The 24,819-nt window shown below is 42.6% G+C and overlaps 1 protein-coding gene and 1 long non-coding RNA gene across 7 annotated transcripts in view; one reads left to right on the forward strand and one right to left on the reverse strand.

The window, feature by feature from the left end:
* LOC309663860 overlaps window positions 1-24,819 on the forward strand; it is a 102,727-nt gene that overhangs the window by 29,981 nt on the left and 47,927 nt on the right. The gene's annotated exons all lie outside the window — the stretch shown is intronic.
* The window catches only part of LOC309663830 (phospholipid-transporting ATPase FetA-like), a 112,291-nt gene continuing 88,524 nt past the window's right edge, over window positions 1,053-24,819 (reverse strand). For all 6 annotated transcript variants that reach the window (XM_082468372.1, XM_082468373.1, XM_082468375.1 and 3 more), the window contains 14 exons: window positions 20,429-20,594; window positions 18,417-18,605; window positions 17,582-17,697; window positions 12,962-13,126; window positions 10,727-10,838; window positions 9,335-9,440; window positions 8,805-8,952; window positions 8,083-8,266; window positions 6,383-6,606; window positions 4,981-5,064; window positions 3,405-3,650; window positions 3,095-3,233; window positions 2,163-2,293; window positions 1,053-2,066 (listed from right to left, as the gene is read on the reverse strand). In XM_082468372.1, coding sequence (XP_082324498.1) covers window positions 1,875-2,066; window positions 2,163-2,293; window positions 3,095-3,233; window positions 3,405-3,650; window positions 4,981-5,064; window positions 6,383-6,606; window positions 8,083-8,266; window positions 8,805-8,952; window positions 9,335-9,440; window positions 10,727-10,838; window positions 12,962-13,126; window positions 17,582-17,697; window positions 18,417-18,605; window positions 20,429-20,594 — 2,202 coding nt within the window. In that variant the 3' untranslated portion in view covers window positions 1,053-1,874. The remainder of the gene's footprint in view (window positions 2,067-2,162; window positions 2,294-3,094; window positions 3,234-3,404; window positions 3,651-4,980; window positions 5,065-6,382; window positions 6,607-8,082; window positions 8,267-8,804; window positions 8,953-9,334; window positions 9,441-10,726; window positions 10,839-12,961; window positions 13,127-17,581; window positions 17,698-18,416; window positions 18,606-20,428; window positions 20,595-24,819) is intronic.

A 24,819-nucleotide genomic window follows, 5' to 3' on the forward strand; every position in this document is an offset into this window, starting at 1 on the left:
TTAGTACATTCACAATGTTGTTCAACCATCACCTCTACTTAGTTCCAAATATTCCGAGTTTTGAAGGGTGACTAGGAATTTGCTTGATGAAGAAGGGGGTGAGGGAAAGCATTTTAGGATATGAGAACAGCATGCTTGACCACATGAAGACCAGAAATAGCATGACTGGAGTGAATGCAGATGGGGGAGAAGTAGAAGACAAGACTAGAGAGGGCCTAATAATAATATGTTCAAATTTTACCTTGATCCTGAAGGCGTGCAAAATTCTTAAAGGATGCTAAGCTGGGGCTTGACATGATCAAGTTTGCAGTTCAGAAAGATAACTCTGGAAATGGTACTGGTGATACTTTAGATAGGAGAAAACCAGGAAGATGAGAGGGGAGATTTTATGCAGTAATCCAGGTCAGAGATGATCAAAGTCTAAACGAGGACAATGGTAGTAATAATGGAGGGAACTGAAAACAAGACATGATGAAGATGCTGAATTTACATTACTTGATGACTTATTAGACATCAGACTATATAGGAGGAGTATTGTATGATTCCCATCATTCTGCTTTGGGTGAATGGGATGATGGTAGTGACATCCTGGGGTGCAATTTTGGGGGAAAATGTTTAATACAGGTTGGTGAGTTTCCTGAGATTCAACTAAGTGAAGGGTCTTAGAGTCAGTTTAATAAATGGATCTGTATCTCAGAAGAGAGATCTAGGATAGAGAGAGAGTTGAGAATCTTCTTTCTATTGGTAAATAAAGTCATGACATTAGAAGTCGTCACTCAGGAAAAGTGTACAAAGAAAAATGAGCAGAGAACCTAGGCCTGAGCTTTGGGAACTAATATTTAAGGTGTGCAAAGAGCTATATGGTTAAAAGATGTGGTCATACTGAGGCCAAGATAGAGTTTAGCAGCAGGGGGAAAAACTGGAATGGAAGTGAAAACGTAGTTGGGGGTGGGGAGGGAAATACTGGTCTCGTTCAAAAGGGGTCTATGGACCAATGATATTGCTTGGCCTAAGTTATTATCACTGGGGCCCCAACAGACGATACAAATCTCTCTACTCCAAAATCAGCAATTTATTACTTATCTATAAACTTGTTAGAAGCAATTTCCCAAGTACATACAGTTTCTTCTCAAAATAATTTTATGGAATGAAGACAAATGTTCACCAATTATGGCTTATGTCCCTCAAGAAAAGATTTTTAAAAATCCCCTGCAGTCTCCCCCTCCCAGTTCTGAGGCCTGAAAAGGTATCAGTTCTTGGGTCAAAGGGATCAAAGAGAAGAGAAGGTGGCAAAATCTTGAGCTGTCCTATCAAGGCAGGAACCACCTCCATTCTTTTTTTGGTCCAGAAACTCTCCTTTAGCTTCTTATGACCAACTTTTCATAGCTGCCTCTTCCTTTTGCTACCCAGGCCCTGAATCCCTCAGATAAACCTGAGAAGGGTGCCTGGGTAAATATGTTTGTGGGGAGCCCTGGCAAAATTTATGGTTGCTCTGGATGTGGGAAATAGGGCCCAAACTAAGATTCTTAGGTCCTATTTTCTTTTCCCTACCCCACATTCCCCCTCTTCACCCATTATTTCCACATTTGCTTGTATGGATTAAAACTTGGAAGGGTTGGTAGAGGGAGGCCTGACATCGCTTTTTCTTGAAATGCTGTAACTCTTGACAGATGTGTGTGTGGGGGGGGCCTTTACCTTTCCTTGTCTTACCTGGGCAAAGCCTTCTAGGGAATGAAGAAGCTGAGCCCCTGGAGTGAGAGTGGAAGAACAGGTTTATGCTGGTTTCCAGGGACTCTAATCTCTCCTTATTAAGTTGTGTGAATACAAGGGAGGAAGAGCAATGACTGACTCCTTTAGGGCTTCCGTAAAGGCCTCTACTTTTTAAAAGGAAAGCTGTTTTTCTTGGGCATTTTGGCCCTCATTGTCTTGCCGGAAGTGATGAGAGCCCCAAAGCCCTGTTTGTGGGAGAACGCATAGGCAGAACGTCGAGAGCTTGCATGTTTCAGTTTGGTCCGGATTGGGTGTGGCAGTGGATGTCTCATGCAATGATGAATTCTGTCAATAATCTAAAGCCAAAGCATGGGGGACAGGGTTTTTATCCACAGAGGCAAAGGCAAAGAGGGTCATGAATTACATCTGGGTAGATTCCCTGTTCCACTCACCTTGTCCACACTGACGGGCCAGAATAGTGGTTTGAGAAATTGGTACCCAATCACAGGCAACATACAGAGGACCACGCTGAGGACAATACTCAGCCACATTTGCGGCAGGTTCAGAGTGTTCCTGGCCACACCTGTAAACAATGAGCCAGAAGGGAAAGGCAGAACCAGAGCCTAGAGGAAGGGGGCTGTCAGCCAGAACTTAGGTATCTCTTCAGTCCAAAGAAGGAAGTTATTGATTTGGAGACAGTTAGTCTCCTGAGAAATAATATAAATGTGAAAGGATTGCACTGAGGTTAGGTCCTTGGCACAGCCAAAGTCACTGTGAATTCACATGCCTTTGTCTCCCTCTAAAGGCCGGGCAGGGCAGGAGAGGGGGGGGTAGGTTATAGGAATCCTAGAGCATTGGCCTGGACACAAAAATGGGATAGAGGGTTTTGGAAGGGAAAAATGAGTGGCTTGACAAGAGGTAGGAGCCAGCTACATCTACACGTCTACTCTGTCTGTATTTTGTCCTCATCAGAGTGGAGATGAGAGACAGGGAAATTAATGTGGGAGATAAGAAGGCAGTATGCCACAGTAGAAAGGACATTGGACTGGGAACCAGGAGACGTAGATTTGAGTCATTTTTTAAAAACCTCCAGTCTCTAAAACGGTGTAATAATCCTTGCCCTGTCTATCTCACAGGATGCTTGTAGAGACCAAATTAGGTTAAGAAACTTAAAAATATCTTAGAGACTCCAATGAGGTAAAATATTTCACCTAGCTAGATTTTGAGTCCTTTTAGGGCTGAGACCATGTCATAATCATATATATATCCACAGAGCCTAACACATAGTAATAGCTGCTCAGTAAACATTTATTAAACAAATGTACTTGGTTCACACTACCACCCCCAGCCCCAGCCCCTTGCCACAGACTGGGCAGAATCTTACCTAGGAACTGGAAGATGTTGGGGAACATTAGGCACAAGCCATCACTGTACAGGAAGAATAAGATGCAAAAGTAGAAACCCAGGCTACCCCAGGTGAAGATGTGGCTTATCATTGTCCAGTAGGTTGTCTCCAGGGCAATCTGAAAAGCACCCTCTTATGTTCATTAGTCTATAACCTGGGACCTGTCAGCCACCTCCCTTCTCCAATTTTGTAAAGGAGGATGCTCCCTTCCCACCTTCCCTCCCTCCTTCCCTTCCTCTCTTCCAGACAGGCTCCCCACCCAATCCCCTTACCCCACCACTGGCCACACCTGCATTGTGACCACACAGAGCAAGGAGGTCTGCACTATCACAGAGAAGGACTGGTAGTCGGAGATTTCCTTCCCATCACTGCGCACTGAATTGTAAACGGTCCCCATAGGGATAAAGAACAGCACTAAGGAACTGTAGATCCCATGCATTAAACACTTCACAAATTCCTTCTTGTTGAAATAGAGGTTGCGCTGGCCTGGCTCATACAGCTCTGGGAAACGTAGGCTCCATGTTTCATTCACATCCTGGAAGCACCAGAGGGTAAGAAGGAAGGCTCAGGGTCTCTCCATAGAAGATCCCATCTCTAACAGAGTAGAGGCTTCTCTACTGAGTCTGCTGTTAGGCTGCCTAGGAGTTTCCTCATGGATTACTTGAGAAGTGGAACCAGAGAACAGAGCAGTGACCACAGACCCTTCCTAAAGTCCTACTCTCCAGGCAAGGATATACGTGGTGGAAGAAAGCTAGAAGGGCAAGATGCAGAGTTAAGAAAGGGGGCAGTTAGGATTGGGAATAGCTGAAGGGAGGACTGGAGCTTGGGATGGGGAGGCAATTGGGACATGAGTCCCCAGTTTTAAGTGTTCCTTTAGTTGAGTATCCTTTGTGTCAAAAGCCAGTTGGAAGAAAGCGGGAAGCCAATGGGGACCAGTTAGTCCCTCAGAGGTATCTATGTTCTGTGATGCTCCTCCCATTCCCACAGCTACTGGGAAATTCAGGTGAGGGAATTCTCTATGTGGATGACATTGGATCATCTTCATCTCCTAAATCCGAAACTTTGGATAACAAAGCTGGAGGCTTGTTTTGAGAGGTTGTGGATCCCTAGAATTAGACCATTGAAGCTGGATAGGACTGACTGTTGAATGACATAATTCACCCCTCTTGTTGCTCTGAGGCTGGCAGCTACTTCACAGAGAATTTCCCTTCCTACCCCGATGGAGACCAGGAACCATGATCCCATGATGTCTTCTTTCAGCTACCTTATTCCTCTTTGGAGGCCCCTTTTCTATTCCGTGTGCCTAGGACTAGAGATTGGGTAGGAGAGGAGGGAGAGGTAGGGCACCAGGACCCTCAATGCCCAAGGAATTTCTGAGAGGGCTAAATGGTATCCCCTAGGCTGACTCCCTATGATTCAAGGTGTCATACCCATACTCCCGTGTTTGGCCTTCAGGATTCCCACCTAGGCCTCCCTGAATTGGCTTATCTCACTATCTCTCTATGGGTTGCTCCTTTCTTGAAGCCCCTTGCTTTACCTAGTCCTGCACCAATAACTCTATTTCCTTTCACTTTTGTACACACTCAATTTACTGTACAGCACAATTTCTGTGTTTCTCTCTACAAAGATAAAATTCACACAGGAAAACTTGGATTTCTACAACTGATGATTATTCTCTGTGGCAGAGGATTCTTTACTTTATCCAATGATACCTCTCTAGGTGATCAGCTCCCTCCCTTGCTCTATAAATTATTCCATTTATATTTGACTTTGTAGAGCTTGGCTATTGCTGTCCTCCTCACTCCTGGGAATACTCTTCAAGGGCCCAGGGGCTTCAGCCCTAAGAGGCTTGCTGCTGGTCTTACCTGGTCAAACAGACTCAAGCCCAGGACAGGGAGGGAGGTGTAGACCAGGTTGTAGAAAGTGATAAACCAGGTATCATAAACTGTCTGGAAGAATACCAAGGAGATTTCTTAGATTCGTCTCTTCTCCAAAGTCTCAGCTCCACCTCCCGGGTCCAAGAGAAGCCCTTCTGCCCTACACCTACCCATCACCATACTAACCTAGAGCAGGATTTGGATTTCCGAAATCTGACTGAGAAGGCTGACCCCAGACTCTGTTTGGTCCCTGGGTCCCAGGCTGGCATAAGCTCACATCAAACGTGTTTGTAGCCAACCTGACAAGGCTGATTTAGACCAACCTCACCATGACCTGTACTGCTTCTCCCTATACAGAAAGGACCCAGAGTGGCTGCTAGGGAATACTAGGTGTACCCCTGCACTGCCAGGCATGTAAGCCTCTGGGTTCTTTATCTGCTTTATGGCATTCAGTAGTTTCTATAACCCTGGACATTTTCTAACACTGGCAAGCAGAATAGACCCAATGACCCTTCCCCAGCTGGGTGCTTCATTCTGGGCCTAGAGAGGGCTCCTTTCTTTACTAACCACAAGAGGTCAGCAGTAACTAACACATACATACACATACACCTCCCACAAACCAGACTGGCTTTGTTAGACACTAGGGGTAGACAAGCCTACTATTGTCTGCTGACTGGTCTGTTTCCCCTGGAGCCCAAGGTGACAAAGGTAGTAGGGATCTCCCAAGATAATCATTCCTGAGGTTGTTTCTCTTTGGGAATCCTTGAGAGACTCCTGAAAAACTTCTCATAGGAAAAGGGACTTCTCGTAGAACATCAACATCCAAGTGTCACCTCTCCCCACTTCTGTGGGGGAGACTTCATATTCATTAGAGCAAAAATAGGGTGTGTTTGGCAGCGTGGTATGTCTGGGTGAGGAAGGAGAAGTAAAGGGAAGCTGTGTTTCCAAGTATGGCTACAGGTAAATGCCAGAACCAGCCTGTCTGGCAAGACCCAAAGGCCCCTTGAGACTTAGCCTGTTCCATAAAGATTACTCTGGATCCTAAAAAAACCCCTCCCAGATCCAGGAATCTCACCCCCACCCCCATTACATATGTTTGGAAATTCTAGGTCTCTATGTCATGGAAAAAATGAAAATATCTCATGGGAGAGTTCTGTTGGTAGGAGTCGAGGCCAAGTCAGAGCCAGGACAGAAAAGTTAGTGTTGAGAAATCTAAGGTTAAGTGTAGGGTTAGGAGATGGGATCATCATGGGTGAGAAGTTTAATGGATAGATGGCAGCATGTCATACACAGGTCTCTCGAGGAGAAAAGGGGTCTGAACTGGCTGAAGTGGGGGGTGATCAGAGAAGACCCAGCTGACGAGAGTGGGGAATGCCACTTGACCTCCTACCTGTGCAGAGAACCCGCTGTAGAAGGCATACCAGAAGTGCACCAGAGTGAAGGCAAAGTTTTTGTAAAAGAAGTAGCTGAGAAACTTGCACATGCGATTATAGGACCAGCGGCCATGGACCAAGAGTAGACGCTGAAGATAGCGGAACTGGGAGAAGGCGTAGTCGCTGTTGAGCATGGCCTGCATTCCCTCCTGGCCACTGATGCCGACTCCAATGTGGGCAGCTGCAAAGAAACCCCAGAAACTTCTCAGTCACAGAGCTTGTCTTCTGGGTTCCCAGCCTGGGAAGTGTAAAAGGAAGGCTGTAAAAGGAGATCATGTTGCATAAGCCCCTTATTTTACATTTGAAAAACACTGGTAGGACCAGCTCAAGGGGGCACTTACTTATGGAGTCTTTTCTCCTTAGTGGATTGCCCCTCCCCCACAAGTCAGACAACAACTCCTTCATCCACACTTTGTTTTGGATGCTGCCACTCAAGAACGCCACGTACAGCTAGTACTAGAAAACTGTCCTTGATGGTTTTGCACCTACTAGAGCCATCTGGGCTCTTCCCTACTGCCCAGATGCTGAGGTAAAAATTTCTTGATATCTCTCGAAGCCACTTAAATCAATTAAAGATGCAGGATGAATGTCAACCTAACACAGTTTTTAGTTACCTAAGTTTATCTAAGGAGCTAAAATCCAACTGTTGGGAGGAATATGTGATGTACATACTTTGTTAGTAAGAAACGAGTTCTTCAGGAAGCTTAAGGTGACTTTTTCTGGATAAAGCAAGGATTATGCTTGATGGAAGGTAAGACTTAAGTTTCTAAAAGTTTTAATCAGTCTGTTGTAATATAGGCCAAATTCTTTGATCTTCTGGTATATACCTATTACATTGCTTAACAGAATAATTGAAACCTCTAAGGCTCTAAAAGCCAATGAAGTTCTAGAAAGTGGGGAAGAGAGCAAGAACACTTCCTAGTATTGAAGCCGAGGCTGGAATATCTGCTAGTGTTTCCAGTATGGGGAGAGAGGTTGGACTAGAGGACCCCTAGATATTATCCATATCTCACAGAACCACAAGTTGCTGGAGGCTAACAACGTTCAGCTGAAATTAGCACCAGTTTCAGCCATTTGCTTCTGTTGGTCCGAAGCAGCAATAAGTTTGCTATTCTTCTCCAGCCAGGGGAGTCAGGGCAAGCTCTTGGGAATATTGCCTCAGGGAGGAAAAGATCCCTGCATCAGGCCGCACAGCTAATTCCCTGGTTGGGCAGCCCTGTAGTCTGTCTAACATTGCTCAGCCCTACAGCCTTCAAAAAAGGAACAGACCACGACTCCTGCCCAGGGGTCCTTTCTGTGGGCTTCGATGCCATCTCAGAAAGATGGTGTTGTAGTTGCACAGCCTGTTGTTCTATGAATATGCACACGTGTTCTTATTGGAGCCATGGGTATCTGAGTGTGTGTGAGTGTTACGTACATGAATCTGAATGTGTGTGCGTGACTGTGGATGTGGGCTGATGTAATGATGTGTAAACAAGTGGGAACTGAGGTGTAGAGGAACATGAATGAAGCTGCAAAACAGTATAAATGTACAATACATATGATATGCAGGAGAGTGAGCCAGCAACACAGTGCCACCCAGATCAGTTTTGCCCATGGAAGGAGGGAAGAGCAGGCCCGTGGCTAGGCACTACAGCCCTCCCAACCCCTCACATGCCTTTGATCATGCTGACGTCATTGGCCCCATCCCCGATGGCCAGTGTCACTGCCTTCTTGTACCTCTTCACCAGCTCTACCACCTGGGCCTTCTGAAGGGGTGTCATCCGGCAGCAGATCACTCCCTTGCACATGCACGCCGTTCGCAGCAGTTCCAACTCCAGGTTCCCTTCTAGAGCGTGGGCCTGCAGCACCAGGACACACCCACATTCCAGGCTTCCCCAAAAGACTCTTGGGACAGAGCCTTCCTAGGCCCTCTCCTTCCCCTCCATACTCCCCTGTCAGGCAGAGCTACTCCTCAGGTGCTCCACTCCCAAGGGCAGCCAAGCCCCCAAGCCAGTTCTAGGCATCCTGACCCAGCCTCCAGTGGAAAACCAGTGAGGGTCTCTCACTGGGTCAAATCAGTTTACTGGGTTATAAGGCCAAGTGATTTTTTGGAGGACCTGCTTCTGCTCACTTCCCCCCTTCCCCTAGGTGATGGGCCACATCAGTAGTGAAGAATTTGGATAAGAAAGGACTATACCCTTGGCTTCTCTTTCCTCATTATTCCTGCCTAGAGAAGGCTGGGGAAAGGTGTCTGACAGGCAAGGGCACCTGAAGGAAGGGGGAATAGGGTAACTCATGGAATAGCAAAAGGATCTTGAAATTTCCCTGAAGTGGGTTGGACCTAGGAAAAAAGTTCCTTGGAAGAAGAGAACAGAGTTGTAGGTCTGTGTTGCCCACCAGACTATAGCCATTGATGATCAAGCCGTAGTTGCCATTGGGCATCTCCTCGGGTATTTTGAAGGGCATTCGGGGATTTGTGGTGAGGTAACTGTTTACTGGGTCTGATTCCAGTAGAGACTCAGGTTTCATCTTTTCCCTTGCTGACCTGAAAGCCAAGAGTAATGGTTAGTGTCTGACCTGAAGCCCCAGAGCTTAGGAAGGAAAATGTGTCCCAAAGTGAAAGTGAGCAAGGTGGATATAGAGCCTCTGCAGAGCACCTCCCAGGGCCTGATACTCAACTGCCTTCTGAGACCTGCCACTGCCTTAGGTCCCAGACCATCTACATACAACACTTCTCCACCTCCACACTCCAACTCCTTGAGCCCTCATGCTTCTTCACAAAATTCTCTCCAATATTTTAGGTTTTTTGTTTTTCCCTCCCCCATTTCTCCTCTGTTCCTTCTGGTAACGTAAGAGCCACACTGGGTGAAGTGATGGGTGGGAAATCTTGGTCCCAGGGACAGGCTGTGGCAGCCCTCCTGTCGCACCTGAGTTCTCGCCGAACTGTCTCATCATCCTTGCCTTCCACGATAAACATCCCATCCATTTCATCCTCAAATATGTTACAGGCATAGGCAATGTTCACAGCAGTCTCTGCAGGGCAAGGGGGAACACAGGTCGCATTTTGGCTGGAACAGGGTCTTTACAGTGTACAGGTACAAAGGCACTAAACAGTGGCCTGCAGGGCCCATATGTCCATATTTGCCATGGATGCAGTCAAAGCGTGTTTTTCGTGAGCCAGTGGAGACTATACTCAAACATCCAGAGGAAACTGTCTACCTGCTACAGACTTGCAAGTTATTTATCAATAACTAGGATCATTCTAGCTTAGCTTTCTCTACAAAGCCTTCCCTTATTTCTTAAAGCAATTCCTGTCTGTATTCACTTCTCCCGGCAATCTGGGTATATTTCCTTGATCAGCACTGTGCCTGTTTCTATGCTAGATTTTATGAGGGACTGAGATATGTTTAGGTTGTAGTCTTTCCTTTGCATCAAGAAATCTGGAATTTGGAATAAAGTCATACTAAGGAAAACAATTTTTTTTAAATTAAGTCCTGAACCTTGGCTACAAGTAGTATCAAAATTCAGAGGAGAGATTGCAATTGTCATAGAAAGTTTCTTAGAGCAAGGCCTTAAAGGATGAGTAAGATTTGCTTAGGGGGAAAAAGAATTTCAAATGGGGAAACAATCCAAACAGAGGGCATAGAATAGGAATTGGTTTGGGACATAATGAAGATATGGTCACATTACGATGGAGATAAGGATGTGTAGGTAGCAACAGATTATCAAGGTCTTGAAGTCCAGACAGTGGAGTCCGACTTTACCATGTGAAGTTGCTGTAGGTACCTGAGTAGAGGAGTAACATCACAAAAGCAGTATTTTAGGAAGGTTAAACTGATGGTTGTATGTAGGCTATATTGAAATTAATAAGGTCAAGAAACAGATCAGTTCCGAAGTTTTTGCAGAAGTACAGCCAACAGGGTACAAAGGCTAAACTAGGGTGGTGGCATAGTTAAGAGGATTTTCAGAAGAATTAGTGGAACATGGTAAGAGAGTAAATCTTTGGGACAACAGAGAGGGTATAGTCAAAGACAACCCTAAAAGTTTTTAGCTTGTGAGTTCCTGGATGACAGAGGCCATGTCTGACTGATTCATCTCTGTGTTCTCCGTGCCTAATACAGTATCTGGCATAAAGTACTATATATGCTTAGCAAATTATATGCAAGACTGGGAGTGAAGGTGTTCTCTAAGGACTTGACCTGGGTTATAAGGTATTTGTCAAATAAATGGCTAAGAAAAAAAGGAAATGAAAAAGAAAAAGAAGAAATGGCTAAGGTGGACAGGGAAGAGGATTGGTCAGGCAAGGAGCTCCCCTTTACCTTGCTTATCTCCAGTTAAAACCCAGATTTTAATTTTGGCTTTGTTCAGGGTGATGATCGTCTCAGGTACTCCATCCTGCAGCTTGTCGTCTATGGCTGTGGCCCCTAACAGCTTTGAACAGAAATATCAGTGAGTGAGGCAAAGGAAGAGGCTCATTGCATTTAGTGGTACCCAACAACTCGACTGGCACCTCAGCATCCTCTTTAGTAAGCTGGCTCTGTCCTGGCACGAGGACCCCAATGGTATAAACCTCACTACACTCTGCCCCTCAACAGACAGCTTTTCAACCACACACTGAAATCAAATTTAGAAACACAGAATATAAGGAACCAAAGAGGGAAAAGACTCGCACAAGTCGTACATGAAGCTTTGTGCCACTTCTAAATCCTCTGTTTCTCAACACACTCTCACTTCTCCCTTGCTTCATAGCACGTTTCCTGGCTTTGGTCTCCAAAAGCAGTGGGTCCCAGACAAGGGATCCCCAAATCCAACTCCAGTTTTTCTTTCAACTCTAAAAGGGCTTGGGTGAACTTCATTTGTTTGTACCTACTGAGGGCCTCTAAGGTTTTCAAGGCCTTTCCCACACTACATTGAAAGTATGTTGGTCCAACATCGTGCCGTCTCTCAGTGATACCCTAATTGTACTGACTGACCACAGGGATGGGCAACAGCACTGGGTCTGAGAAACTAACAGCCGGACAAACTACTGACTGATTTCTGCTAGGCCTCTAAAAGGACAGACTAGAAATACTAACCACAGAACTGATTATGGAAGGAGATTTGTGACCTTTGGGATCTCTAAATTTTCCCATTTGGTATCAGCAATTTCTCTTTTTATAGCAGAGCCTGTATCAATCTGGTCAAAAATTTTGGGGTCATCCTTAACTTCTTTTATCATATTCTATAATCTAAACCATCAGCAAATTCTGTTGGTGCTACTTTTAAAAGTGTACAGAATTTGACCATTTCTCACCACTTCCACTACTTTTATCTGGTCCAAGCCATTATCATTTCTCACCTGTACTATTACAGCTACTTTCTTTCTTTCTTCTTTTTTTTTTTATTGGGGTATAGTTGTTTTACAATGTTGTGCTAGTTTCTATTGTACAGCGAAGTGGAGTTCCCTGTGCTATACAGCAGATTCTCATTAGTTATCGATTTTATTTATATTAGTGTATATAGGTCAATCTCAATCTCCCAGTTCATTCCACCCACCCCTTTCCCCCCTTGGTGTCCATACGTTTGTTCTCTACGTCTGTGTCTCTATTTCTGCCTTGCAAACCGGAACAGCAACTACTTTCTAATTGATCTCCCTGGGTCTGCATTTGCTCCCCTACAGTAATAATCATCTCAACATGGCAGCCAGACTGATCATTTTAAAAGCTATCACATCACTTCCCTGGTTGAACTCTTCAACTGTTTTCCATGTCTCACTATACAGGCCTGTCAAGACCCCTTACTGCTTCTCTGTTTCATGTCCTTTTGTTGTCTCCTCCTCACTTACACTGTACCAGCCACATGAGCTGCCTTGCTGTTCTACTAACAAATTAGGTCTGCTCCTGTTTCAGGGTCCTTGTTCTTGCTGTTCCTTCTTTCTGGAAAACTGATTCCCCAGAGATCTGCGTGGTTTGCCACCTTCTTCAGGTCTCTGCTCAGATGTCTCCTTCATAGTAAAGACTAAGCACCCTATTTAAAATAGCAATTATACTCTACCGTCTACAACACACACACATATGCTGATACTCCCTACCTTTCTTCCTGGCTTTATTTTCTTCCATAGAACTGTCATCACCTAACATACTGTATATATATTACTTTTTTGTCTGTTTTGCCTACTACTACATGCTCAGGGCTTAAAACAGTACCTGGCACATAGGAGGCACTTAATAAATATGTTGAATGAATGAGTGAATAGTATTGTCTTGATTATTCCATCAATTAGTTCTGGATCATCTAAGTTGTACATTATTCAGACCCTGATTTCTTAGCTTCTGTGGACAGCTTTGGGATAAGAAACATTGCCAGAAAGATGAAATTTACAACAAGTACATTCTTTTCTTATTTATGGATTTCAAAGATCCAAGATATCCTGAATCAGCTTGGATTCCAGTATCCAGAAAGAGCCTGAACCTATGATTTGCTAGAAGCCATTCTCAGAGCCCTTGATCAGTCTCCTGACTGCTCCCCCGCCCCCAATCCTGCCTCCAATCTGTCCCTGGCTTCCTCACACTAACCATCAGGTCTTTTTCGATCTCTTCATAGACCACTGATATTTTATCTCCCCGATTCTCCGAAGACAGACAGGCTTCACTGTGCTTGCTGCTCCAGTCCTGGAAGAATGCATTGTCCAGTTCTCGGTAGGCCACCATGAGGGTGCGAAGGCCGTCACTGGCAAAATCCTGGAAGACATGTGTATGCACTGAGTGGACTTGGGCTGGGTTAGGGCTGAGTTAAGGAATGACAGACTCCATCTGCCTGCAAGATAGGGTTTATTGGTTAGTATCACAGGGCTAGTACCTAGCCTAACCAGAAAGCACCTGTTGAGTTTTCTCAGTCAGACGTCCTAAGGATGGCGCCAGCATAGCTGGGGATAAAGGTTGAGAGTACTTCTGAGAGACAGAAGATTCTAACTTCCACTTGCGGTTAGGTTATTTGCTGTGTGACCCTCGTAAAGAATGACGCCTTCTAGATTTATTTCTTGTAAAATTGGGATAATAATTCACCCTCTAAAGAGAAGATAATGATGTCTATAATATGAGAAAGAAGAGAGTAATAAAGTAAAAAGGAATTCTTATAGCAAATAATCAAGGGTGTTACTGTTTTTTTACAGGCTTACATTCATTTATTTTCATCTCTCCCTGCCTTCCTTCATCAAGTATTCAATGGGCATCTCAAATAGCAAATTTGTGTATTTGTCTACAGCTGGTTGGCTCAGTTGATTAGTCATAGCCAGTAGTGTTAACGAGGCCACTGCTGAAATGCTCTCTGGGTGAGTTAGCATCTTTTGCTCTTTGGCCACCAATATATCCTAACCACGCATAGCTAACTATCTTGCGGAAGTATACTCTTGGTTATAAGGAGAGCTAGGTGAGAGTGTGGGCAGTTTAGGGCACAATTCATATTTAACTGAAGGAGGGTTAGAAGCAGATTTTGTGTGTTGAGAACTGCACATGAATAACAATTCTACATAATCACTGTTTTTTATTTTTTATTTTTTCTGCTGCACCGTGTGGCACGTGGGATCTTAGCTCCCCGGCCAGGGATCAAACATGTGCCCTCTGCAGTGAAGGTGAAGTCTTAACCACTGGACTGCCAGGGAAGTCCCCATAATAACTTAATAGTGAGCTTCAAAATAATTCACTTTGGCATCATAAGAGCAAAGAGAAACAGAATTTATCATCTTGATATTTTGTTCTTAGTTTTCTGTGTAACTCCTGAGTACTTCATGTTACCTGTCAGGTAAAATTAATACAAGGCAGTATCTGTAGAGAATGCTATCTCTTAAACCTCTGTACTGTTGGCAGGTGAAGCTATAAAAAAGAAGGCTGAGAGAAGATCTCAAGAGACTTCTTAAAAAGGAAATATCTCCATACTGTTTTCCATAGTGGTTGTACCAGTTTATATTCCCAACAACAGTGTATGAGGGTTCCCTTTTCTCCACATCCTCTCCAACCCTTGTTATTTGTCTTTTTGATAATTAAAAATAGAATCACCATATGATCCAGATCCAGCTATTCCACTTCTGGGTATTTATCCAAATAATATGAAATCACTAATTCAGAAAGATACATGCACCCCTGTGTTCACTGCAGCATTATTTACAACAGCCAAGATATGGAAACAACCTAAATGTCCATTGATGAATGGAATACTATACAGCCACAAAAAGTAGAAATCTTGCCATTTGTGACGAGATGGATGGACCTTGAGGGTATTATGCTATGTGAAATAAATCAGATAAAGAAAGACCAAACACCGTATGATTTCACTTATATGTGGAATCTAAAAAACAAACAAATGAACAAACAAAACACAAACTCATAGATACAGAGAACAGATTGGTGGTTACTAGAGGGGAAAGGGGTTGGGGGGGTGGGTGAAATAGGTGAAGGGGGTCAATTGTATGGTGATGGGTGATAACTAGACAAAGTGGTGATCACTTTGAAGTATATACAAATATCAAATTATAATGGTGTACCCCTGAAACTTATATAATGTCATATACCAATTTTACCTCAATAAATAAATATATCTATCTATCTATATATATTCAGCAATTTAAAATATACATCAGCCATTTTAAAAAAAAGAAGGAAGAGATATGGCAGAAACTGATTTTGCATGATACTGATAAGAGGACTTGGCAAGCTTAACAATACACTGACAGATTCTTAATCCATTCAACAAATATTTTAGCAGCCTGTGTTAACATTATTTTTTACTTATCCCTTACTTGTATGTTTTTTTTTTCTCTTGTGGTGGGCAAACTGGGGCCCTGGGGCCAAATTATGACTGCTGCTTGTTTTTGTGTGACCTGTTTGCTGGATTCCTGTCTTAGAGGGCTTGGAGCTGTGCTTCTGTGTGAGTGGGTTTCTGGAACTTGACTCTTATAGGTGTATCCTCAGTGGTTAATAGATTGTAGTGTTTTAGGCTCCACTATGGGTATCTGTTAAGGTTGGAAGCAGGTCAAAAGATCTGAAGTAGTTTTATGACCCCTCTTTGAAGCCAGTCTGTGGAAATGCTCATTGAGAAGATACCCTAATTCATGAGTTCTGGAAGGTTAAAAGACAAGTTTTCAGAGTAGCCCATAAAACACACACACACACACACACACACACACACCAAAAAAACAAAACTGTGGCCTCAGGAAACCAGTATAAGACATAAGAGTTGTCCTATGTGGGACGCTTCAATGACTTTTTCAAAAACTTGAGATACAATGTATGTACCATAAAATCCACCTTTTAAAGTATACAATTAAGTGGTTTTTAAATATATATATATTCATAAAGTTGTGCAACCATCACTATTATCTTATTCCCAAACATTTTCATCACCTCCAAAAGAAACCCTGTACCCGTCAGCAGTCATTTCCATTCCCTTTTCTTCTAGCCCCTGGTAACCACTAATCTACTTTCTGTTCTACAGATTTGCCTATTCTGGACATTTCATATAAATGAAATCGTAAAATATTGGCCTTTTGTGACTGGCTTTTTTCTCTTAGCATAATGTTTTCAAGGTTTATCCACATTGTAGCATTTATAAGTATGTCATTCCCTTTTGTGACTGAATAACATTCACTGTACAGATTTATCACATTTTATTTATCCATTCATCCATTGATGGGGATCTGGGTTGTTTCTACTTTTTTGCTATTATGAATAATGCTGCTATAAATATTAGTGTACACTTTTTTGTGTGAATATAAATGTTCATTTCTCTTGGGAATATACCTAGGAGTGGAATTGCTGGGTCATATGACAACTCTATGCTTAACTTTTTCAGGAAATGCCAGACTGTTTTACAAAATGGCTGCATCATTTTACATTCCTGTCAGCAATGTACGAAGGTTACAATTTCTCTATATCCTTGGCAGTGCTCATTATTGTCTGGTCATCTTTTCGATTTTAACTACCCTAGTGGTGTGAAGTAGTATCTTGTGATTTTTGATTTGCTTTTCCCTGATGGCTGACACTGAACATCTTTTCATGTGCCTTTTGGCCATTTGCTCTCTGACTTCTATGAGTTAACGTGAGGCCAAGCCAAAATGGCCTAGTAAAATAGCACTTCCTCCAACCTATTTATTCTTTAAAATATTTTTCTGATCTGCCCCTTCCCCATCACATCCCCTGTCCTATTCCCCCAACCCTTTATATATCCAGGTTTAAGGGTAGAAACCCCAGCGAGCATGAATCTGGTTTTCCCTTCTAATGTCAGCAGACTGGAGCCAATCTCTCTTTCTGATATATCTCAAGTCCTAAAGGGTGGAAGTGGGGCGGGGTAGGTAGGTACCCATGGGGATTCTAATCCTGTAAATAACAGAGGATGGTGTCAAACAGTCCTCTGCACAGCCCAGGCCTGGTGCCTTCTGCCCCAAACCCTAAAAGCAGTCTTTTCCCATCATGGCTGGTGGGGTGGGGCCTCCCATACCAGCAGGCCCTATTCTTTTAATTAATTAATTAATTAATTTTTGACTGAGTTGGGTCTTCATTGCTGCACACGGGCTTTCTCTAGTTGCGGCGAGCGGGGGCTACTCTTCGTTGTGGTGCACGGGCTTCTCATTGTGGTGGTTTCTCTTGTTGCGGAGCACGGGCTCTAGGCGCGAGGACTTCAGGAGTTGTGGCATGAGGGCTCAGTAGTTGTGGCTCACGGGCTCTAGAGCACAGGCTCAGTAGTTGTGGCGCACGGGCTTAGTTGCTCCACGGCATGTGGGATCCTCCCGGACCAGGGCTTGAACCCGTGTTCCCTGCATTGGCAGGCGGATTCTTAACCACTGCACCACCAGGGAAGTCCAGCAGGCCCTACTCTGAAGCAAATTCTAGATGTGAACACAGGACCTCCCGAGCCAGGAATCATAGAATGAACTGTTCTGACTGTGGTAAGTGCTCCCACAACACAATCCTCATCATGCCCCTGGGATCCTGGGCCACCCAACTCCTTCACACAGAAGTTGGCAATGTGGTCAGTGAGAATCCCACAGAATGGGGTAGTTTTTATTCTTCTATCAATTAAAGAGACACAGACACCAATCTACCCCATACTGAAACACACTGACATGGGGACATATATACAGACACACATCCAGATACACAGAGCCATCCACAGCTTCCCTCCCCTGCAACCTAAACACTTACATCTAAATGTTCCATGGTCACGTCTCTGAGGGATCTACAGGATGGATGAAGCAGCTGACAGAGGATCGTGTCTGCACCCTTGCAGAATAACATTACGCGATCTTCAGGTGTCCTCACTAAGGATAAGCAAATTAAGCAAAGTAACCATATAGGTCCACTGTTATGAGAACTTGTCTGGGACACTGAGAGATGGCAGGAGGCTGTTCCCATGACATTTGTTTCTGACACCTTTGGGGGCTAAGCACTCAATGAGTGGTCACACAGGATGAGTGATGTGGTGAGGGCTGGTGAGAATGAGAGAGGACCTTTTGGAACCAGTTTTTCCATGGGTTCAGTATCACCTATGGAAGACTCTGATACAGAATCACATTTAGCTTCTCAAGTCCAAGTTCCAGACCAAGGCCCACACCTAATAAGGAACAAGGATGAAAAATGACCTTCTTCCTCTTCAGCCTGAGGCCCAAACTAATTGAGAGCAAGATAGTATTAATTTCCTCTATATTGTCTGCCCCCAGTTCTTATTCCAAGTTCAGGCTTTATGGGTTTATTCTCTGTTCTTATCTTGGCTTTGAGGGTTCTGACAAGCCACTACCCAGGATCACTAAATAAGGGCCCTAGCACATGGCAGTAAGCTCACATATGTGTATATTAGAAAACATAAAGGATTATGAGAGAGAAAGTGGGAATGGCTATGTATTTGTATTTGAGGCAGAGTGCCTGTGAAATGGCATGTGGGCAGGAGAAAACATTTGTGTGTAGATAGAGGAGAAAGTCAATGTGTGAATGTATATGAAAGACAAATGAGGGGAGAGGACTGCCTAGGAGAGGCACCCACCAATAACAGACATCCTCTTGCGTACATTGTTGAAGTCCAAAATAGCCAGTAGTTGGTAGATTCTGGTTTCCCCCATTTCGACTACCATGACTGTCTCAGACGTGCGGGAACGGAACACAAAGCCAAAGTTCCTGGCAGCAGTGACCAGGGCACCTTCATCTGGGGACTGAGCCTGGTAAGTCAGCTCACCTGGCAGGAGAGAAGAGAGCAGCCAGAGCCCATTGAGATGTGCAGATGAAGTCCACCCAGAAGTGAGATTGTCTTCCAAGTGGCTTACATAAAGATGGAGCCCAGGAGGGGACATCTTTCTTCAAAATTTCCTCACAAGCCTGGCCCTAAAAGGCCAGGTGGCATAGAACAGGTCAGTTTTTTCATTCTTTCCAATATTCTCAACTAATTTCACAGACCTGAGTTAGTATTACAGAAGTACATGGAACATGTGTACAAACAAAGAAAACATAGGCAGTTGCTTTCCAACTTTAGCGGGTAAAGATGGCTCAGGAGATTGTTAAAAATGAAGGTTCCTGGGCCCCATCCAAACTTACTGAATCCAGAATCACAAAATCTGGGAGGATGGCCCAGGAAATTGAATTTTAACAAATCTCCTGAGTGAGTCTCATGCATATGGTCCTCCATAAAGTGCTCCTGCATAAGACTGGCCGCACTTTGATGAACACTGCTATAAGGTAATAAGATTGATAGTTTAGTAAACAATTAAAAAAAAATATATATATGAATGAGTATTGTCACCTTTGAAACTCTCACCCTGGGAAGGTAAATGACTTACTCTGTTGAATCAATCTTTCAATCTGATATTACTCAAGACATTTCTGTAACTCCTCTTTTAGAATAATCCCCATAACCTGAGATATATTTTAGATTATTTCTCTTTTGAAGGTTAATTTGATTTTTAAAAACAGTTATACATCATCAGAGTCTTATACTTGTGAATAAGGTAGGTGGGGGAGTATAATTTTAAGTCAGACATAAGATGTGTCTATGGGATAATAAGATTACTTTCTTGTGTGTTTCCTACCTTGTCACTCAAGGCAGTAAACATAGACAAGTCCAAATATGCTTCAAGTAATACCAACTTGTTGGAACGTCAGACCCGGAGAGGCTTGTGGAAGGGTGGGAGCTCATGGGGCCAGAAGACATGAGATTTGGGTTCTTATCCCATTTATACCTTTCTTAGCTATAGGATTTTAGTCATCACAATTTCTTTCTTTTTTTAAATTGGGGTATAGTTGCTTTACAATGTTGTGTTAGTTTCTGCTGTACAGCACTTAATTTCTTTTAGCTTCAGTTTCCTTTGCTATAAAACTAGGATCATTTTTCTTGTTCTGCAGAGGGCTGTTGTGAAGACTGGAAGGTAATATAAATGAAAGCAACTTGTAAAATTATAAAGTGATGTACAAATATAAGGTGTTACTCATGGTGGTATTATATTAAGACTACATTGACTTTAAAGAATGTGATTTACTTGGCTGCCTAAATTCTTGTTTGTTAAGGAAAAAAAGTCTTCTTAATTTACAATCAGTAATTTCTCAAAAAGATTTTGATAAATTCATGGATGACATAGTCATATTTGGTTACTAAAGAAATTAGGGTATATGGGGATACCTTTAAATTGTGAAGCAACAAGAGGATGACTCATCCTTCAGGAAGTCTTATCAGAGGTAGTGGGGTTGATCTTGGCAATAAATCAGATAAACTCTGTGACAGAATATTACAGAGTCTCAAGATCCGAAGCTCGCTAGATAGCACCAAGTTTGACCCCTATCCAATGAATGAATCTTCTTTAAGACCAAGAGGTTGTTTTCTACTTGAATATATTCAGTGACTAGGAGCCTACTACTTATCTTGACTATCCATTCCATTGCTGGACAACTCTTCCTATTAGAAAGTTCTTTAGATTAAGCCATTACAAATGATATCAAACCATCCCCCCTCCAATCAGCCTAGACTCTATGACATATTCTCAGTCCATGAGGCCTCAAGCCCCTTCTCACCTTCTACTTTCTCTTCTGGTATTACGGTATGACACAATGAGAGTGACAGGAAAAACAAGTGTACCCAGCGATCTCCCCTTTTCACTGCTTCCACCAAAGTCTTGTCATAAAATGAAAACTTAGGATCAGCCAGTTTGTTGTAGGAGAAGTCGACCTTTTCTGTTTTCTGGAACACATAAGCCAGAACAAACAGCAGCTTGACACTTTACAGAAGGTTGACCTGAGGGCAATTTCTGGAATGTGATGAGAACTCTTAGGAGGATGGGAAAAGAAAAGCAAGATAAGTGAAAGAGACCCTGTGCTGGTTTCTAAGGCCTCTGTAGCTCTGACCTGGACCATCCATTCACTTGGAGAAGATCCATCACACAGGAGACAAGCTAGCACTGCTTGGCAGACCCTTCTTGCCCTCTTTCTACTCTAGCTATCCTGAATGATTAGTGGCCATCTTCAGGCTCTATTCTTCCAAGTCCCAAATCCATGATAAATCAAACCTGAGGACATGAGAGAGTAACTGTTCCCTATTAGTAAATGGTTTCTGGAAAAAGTCTTGTCTCTGGCTGTCCTCTGCCTGATTTTGGGAACTGGGAAGGGAGCTAGGTACAATGACATCACTGTGTTGCACTAATCCTATTTTTACCCCACAAGGGGGCTAGAGAGGAATATTGCAAGACAGAGGCAAGGCTGTATGACAAGGAAGCTTCAGTACAGACTTCTTGTTCACAGACTTAATTTTATACCATTTTGCATACCTGATTCCTTCCTGCCTCTAGTCCTCAAGGTTATTGACCCTGCCTCAATCTGTGGACCTAATATTCACTACCATTTTCCTGGCTATGAGCTTGGCTCCTTTAGATGTTGACTAACGTTCTTCATGTCAGGTAGGCTGCTGGTAGGCACCTGGGGTAAACATTCTTTTCTGGCTCAATTTGGTCCTGAGACTCTCTTATGCCCACCCTGGAGTGCAGTGTTATTAACAGATTTCTCCAGCCCATATCAGAACTCTCAAGGATATTTCACCAGTTCATTGTAGTTGTGGTGCTACCTGGGCTGGGCCCCAATGTGTCAAGTACAGACACAATTGCGCTGCTTGGTGCTATGTTGGGGAAACGGAAGTTTGTAGTGGGCTATACTGGCTCTTTTCTATAACCCATCTAGAGGGAGTTTTGTCATGATAGTGAGGAAGTATGGTCAGGTCCAGAGCCAAGTCCTAGACCTGGCCAACCACAGACTTGTGAGCTCTGGGAAGTTTGTGGGTTTAGTAATTTAAGATAACTCATTATATAGCATCCTCTGAGGCTTTTCTATAACTGGGCTCTTGTACTGGTACATTCTTTGAAACTTAGAAGCTGGTGAGTGATGTGAGAGAAGTTGGAGAGGTAGATATGAAGCAGATCCTGCATTACCATCTTGTATGCAATAGGGAACCATAACAATTTTCTGCTGAAAGTCATATGATCATACAGTCCTCTGGTAGCAGCATGGAGAATATATTGGAAGTAGCAAGATGAAAAGCAAGGAGACCAGTTAGAAAGCCATTCAGTAATTCACAAGAGAAATGATAAAGTAGTGACAATAAATATTAAATTAAGGGTATGATTTGAAAATATAGAATTGTATGACATGGATATGACAAGTGAAAGAGAGAAACAGTTAAGAATTATTTTATGTATCCTAATTGGGATAGATGGTAAGACCATTCACTGAGATAGGATACCCAGCAGGAGGAGATTTTTGACAGACTGACCTGGCGATACCCGAAGGACATAAAGGTAATAATGAAAGCAGGCATATATAGTTTTGAAGCTCAGGTAAGAGATCTGAGCTAGTTTCTAATCTCCCCTTCCAGACAAGTAATGTTTGAGAACACTGGACCTGGCTGGGTACAGGACTGAGGCAGTGCTGGCTTGGAGTTGCAGTACAGCATGATCTGAGGGGCAGTATTCATGAATTACTCTGCAATTGAAAGTTAAACACCCAGTTGAATAAGACTGAATGGCAAATCCAGGTACTAGACAAAAGGATGGAAACTGGGAGTATCAGATGAGAAGAAACGAATTCAGAATGGAGGGTAGAGGAGGCAATTGAGGAAACTCTTTGAGATCCTGTGACATAGCTATAGATAGTTTTTATAGCTTTGATATCTTTTATAGCTTAGATATCTTTAGCTTTGGTCATGGATGGGGAGGGAGCTAAAAAGGTTCTTGGATATATGGATTTGGGGGTCATTAGTAAGTAGGCAGTAGTTAAAGTCAGTAAAAACACGAGACTATAAAGATGGAAAAGAGGTACAATAATAGAGCTCTGGGGGAACATCAGCACCTATGGCCAAGAAGATGAGAAAAAACAATCATACAGGAAGAAAAAACAAGAAGAGAGTTACTTAACAGAAGCCAAGGGACAAGAGAGCTTTAAGAAAAAGTGGTTTTAAGTGTTAAAATCTGCAGAGAAATTGGGTAACGACTTAACAACAAGGTAGTCATTAGTGACCTTGGCTAGTTTCAGTGGACATGATAGGACAGAGTCTTAATTATATAGGGTAGAATAAGAAATGAATGAAAGGTGAGGAGTTATAAAGACTGCTGTAATTGTCTATTTCCTTATACACTTTTCCTTTAGTCTGCCAACTCTGAAGGTAGGGAACAAATTTCTTTTGTTTTCCTTGAACCTTTAACATTTATTCAGAGTCTGACATATGGTTGACAATCAACATTTTGGACTGACTGATGGAGTCAGAGGGTAATGCAGGATGAAGAAAAAGTTCTAAGCGCTTTAAAAAATGAATAAAATAAGATGTAAACATTTATTAGTAGTGGTTACCTCTGGTTAATGGGCTAAGGGTTACTTTAACACATTTATTTTATTTTAAATTAATACTATATTTTTTAGAGCAGTCTTACGTTCATAAAAAAAAATTGAGCAGAAAGTAAAGAGAGTTCCTATATATTTCCTTTCTTCTTTCCACTCCACATTTCCCCCTATTTTCACCTTACATTAGTATGGTACATCTGTTACAATTGATGAACCAATATTGATACATTATTATTAACTGAAGTCCATAGTTTACATTAGAGTTCACTCTGCTTTGTACAATTCTGTGGTTTTTGACAAATGCATAATGTAATGAATCCACCATGACAGTATCACACAGAATAGTTTCACTGCCCTAAAAATTTCCTGTGCTTCATCCTTCTCTCCACCCCTCCCCAAACCCCTGGCAACCACTACCTTTTCCAGAATGTCATACAATTAGAATCATACAGTACATAGCCTTTTCATATTGGCTTCTTTCACTTAGCAATATGCATTTAAAGTTCTTCCCTTTTCTGTGTATATGTGCATGCATGGCTTGATAGCTCATTTCTTTTTATTGCTGAATAATATTCCATTGTATGCATGTAGTAAATGGTTTTTTTTTTTTTGTTTTTTTAAAGAAAGGATAGATTTGAGCTGAGGGGAAAGAATCATATAATGGGATAAGTTTCAGATATTAAGAAACACAGAATACAGGATTGACTGAGGTTCCTGAAGAAGTAGAAAGGCATGGAATCAGAATATATGAAGAGATTAGTATTGAAAGAAAAAGTTATACCTTTTTTTGAGACTGAAGGAAAGGAAGTAAAGGTGGGTTCTGATATTTGTACAGAAAAGGGTACTTAGCTGATAGTTTGGATTTTTCTCAGCAAAGTAGAAAACAATATCATCTACTGCACACTGGGGAGAAGGAAGTGGGATGTGGTAGAAGGCCCAAGAGCGGTGAATTTTGGAATAGCTAATATGGAAAATTAAGAATTAAGCTCACCATAAATAGATTAAAAAATTATCCAAGTGGCACTGGAAGCCCAGAAGAGTTTGGAGTCTCTGAATTTGTAATGGCTTGTGATCCCCAAAAAGTGCTTGGCACTCTGAGATTAGAAACAGAGAATGGTAGCTGGCTTGGTTAATTCAAGGTTGAGATTTGTTGGGCTATCAGAGAGGGGAAAAAAAAGGGAGAACTAGTAAGGTATTGAAGATGCTTATGATCTTGGGTACAGATGGGGGGCAAGATAGGAAAGGAAGTAAAGTCACAAGGGATTGATAGAGAAAAAGGAGAACAGAGAGTTTGTAAATCTTCCTGTGATAAGAAAGCAGGTATACTAGGAATCAAGTATCAAGAGAACTGGAAAAATAAGGTTTGTGATCAGAGATCATGACAAAGGAGTTTACAATTTCAGAGTAGTACACTTCTGGATGGTGACATGATAACATAGAAATGGATGATACAGATGTTTTTGAGTCCAAAAAGTCATTTGAAAGATATATTCTTTTAGACATCTGAAAGCATCTATGTTGCTAGATCATCCATAAATAAGCCAATACCACCCAAGATGATAGCAGGGATTGGGTAGAGAGGG

The sequence above is a fragment of the Balaenoptera physalus genome (assembly GCF_965194825.1).
Source record: "Balaenoptera physalus genome assembly, chromosome: 7".
NCBI classification, from domain to species: Eukaryota; Metazoa; Chordata; class Mammalia; order Artiodactyla; family Balaenopteridae; genus Balaenoptera; species Balaenoptera physalus.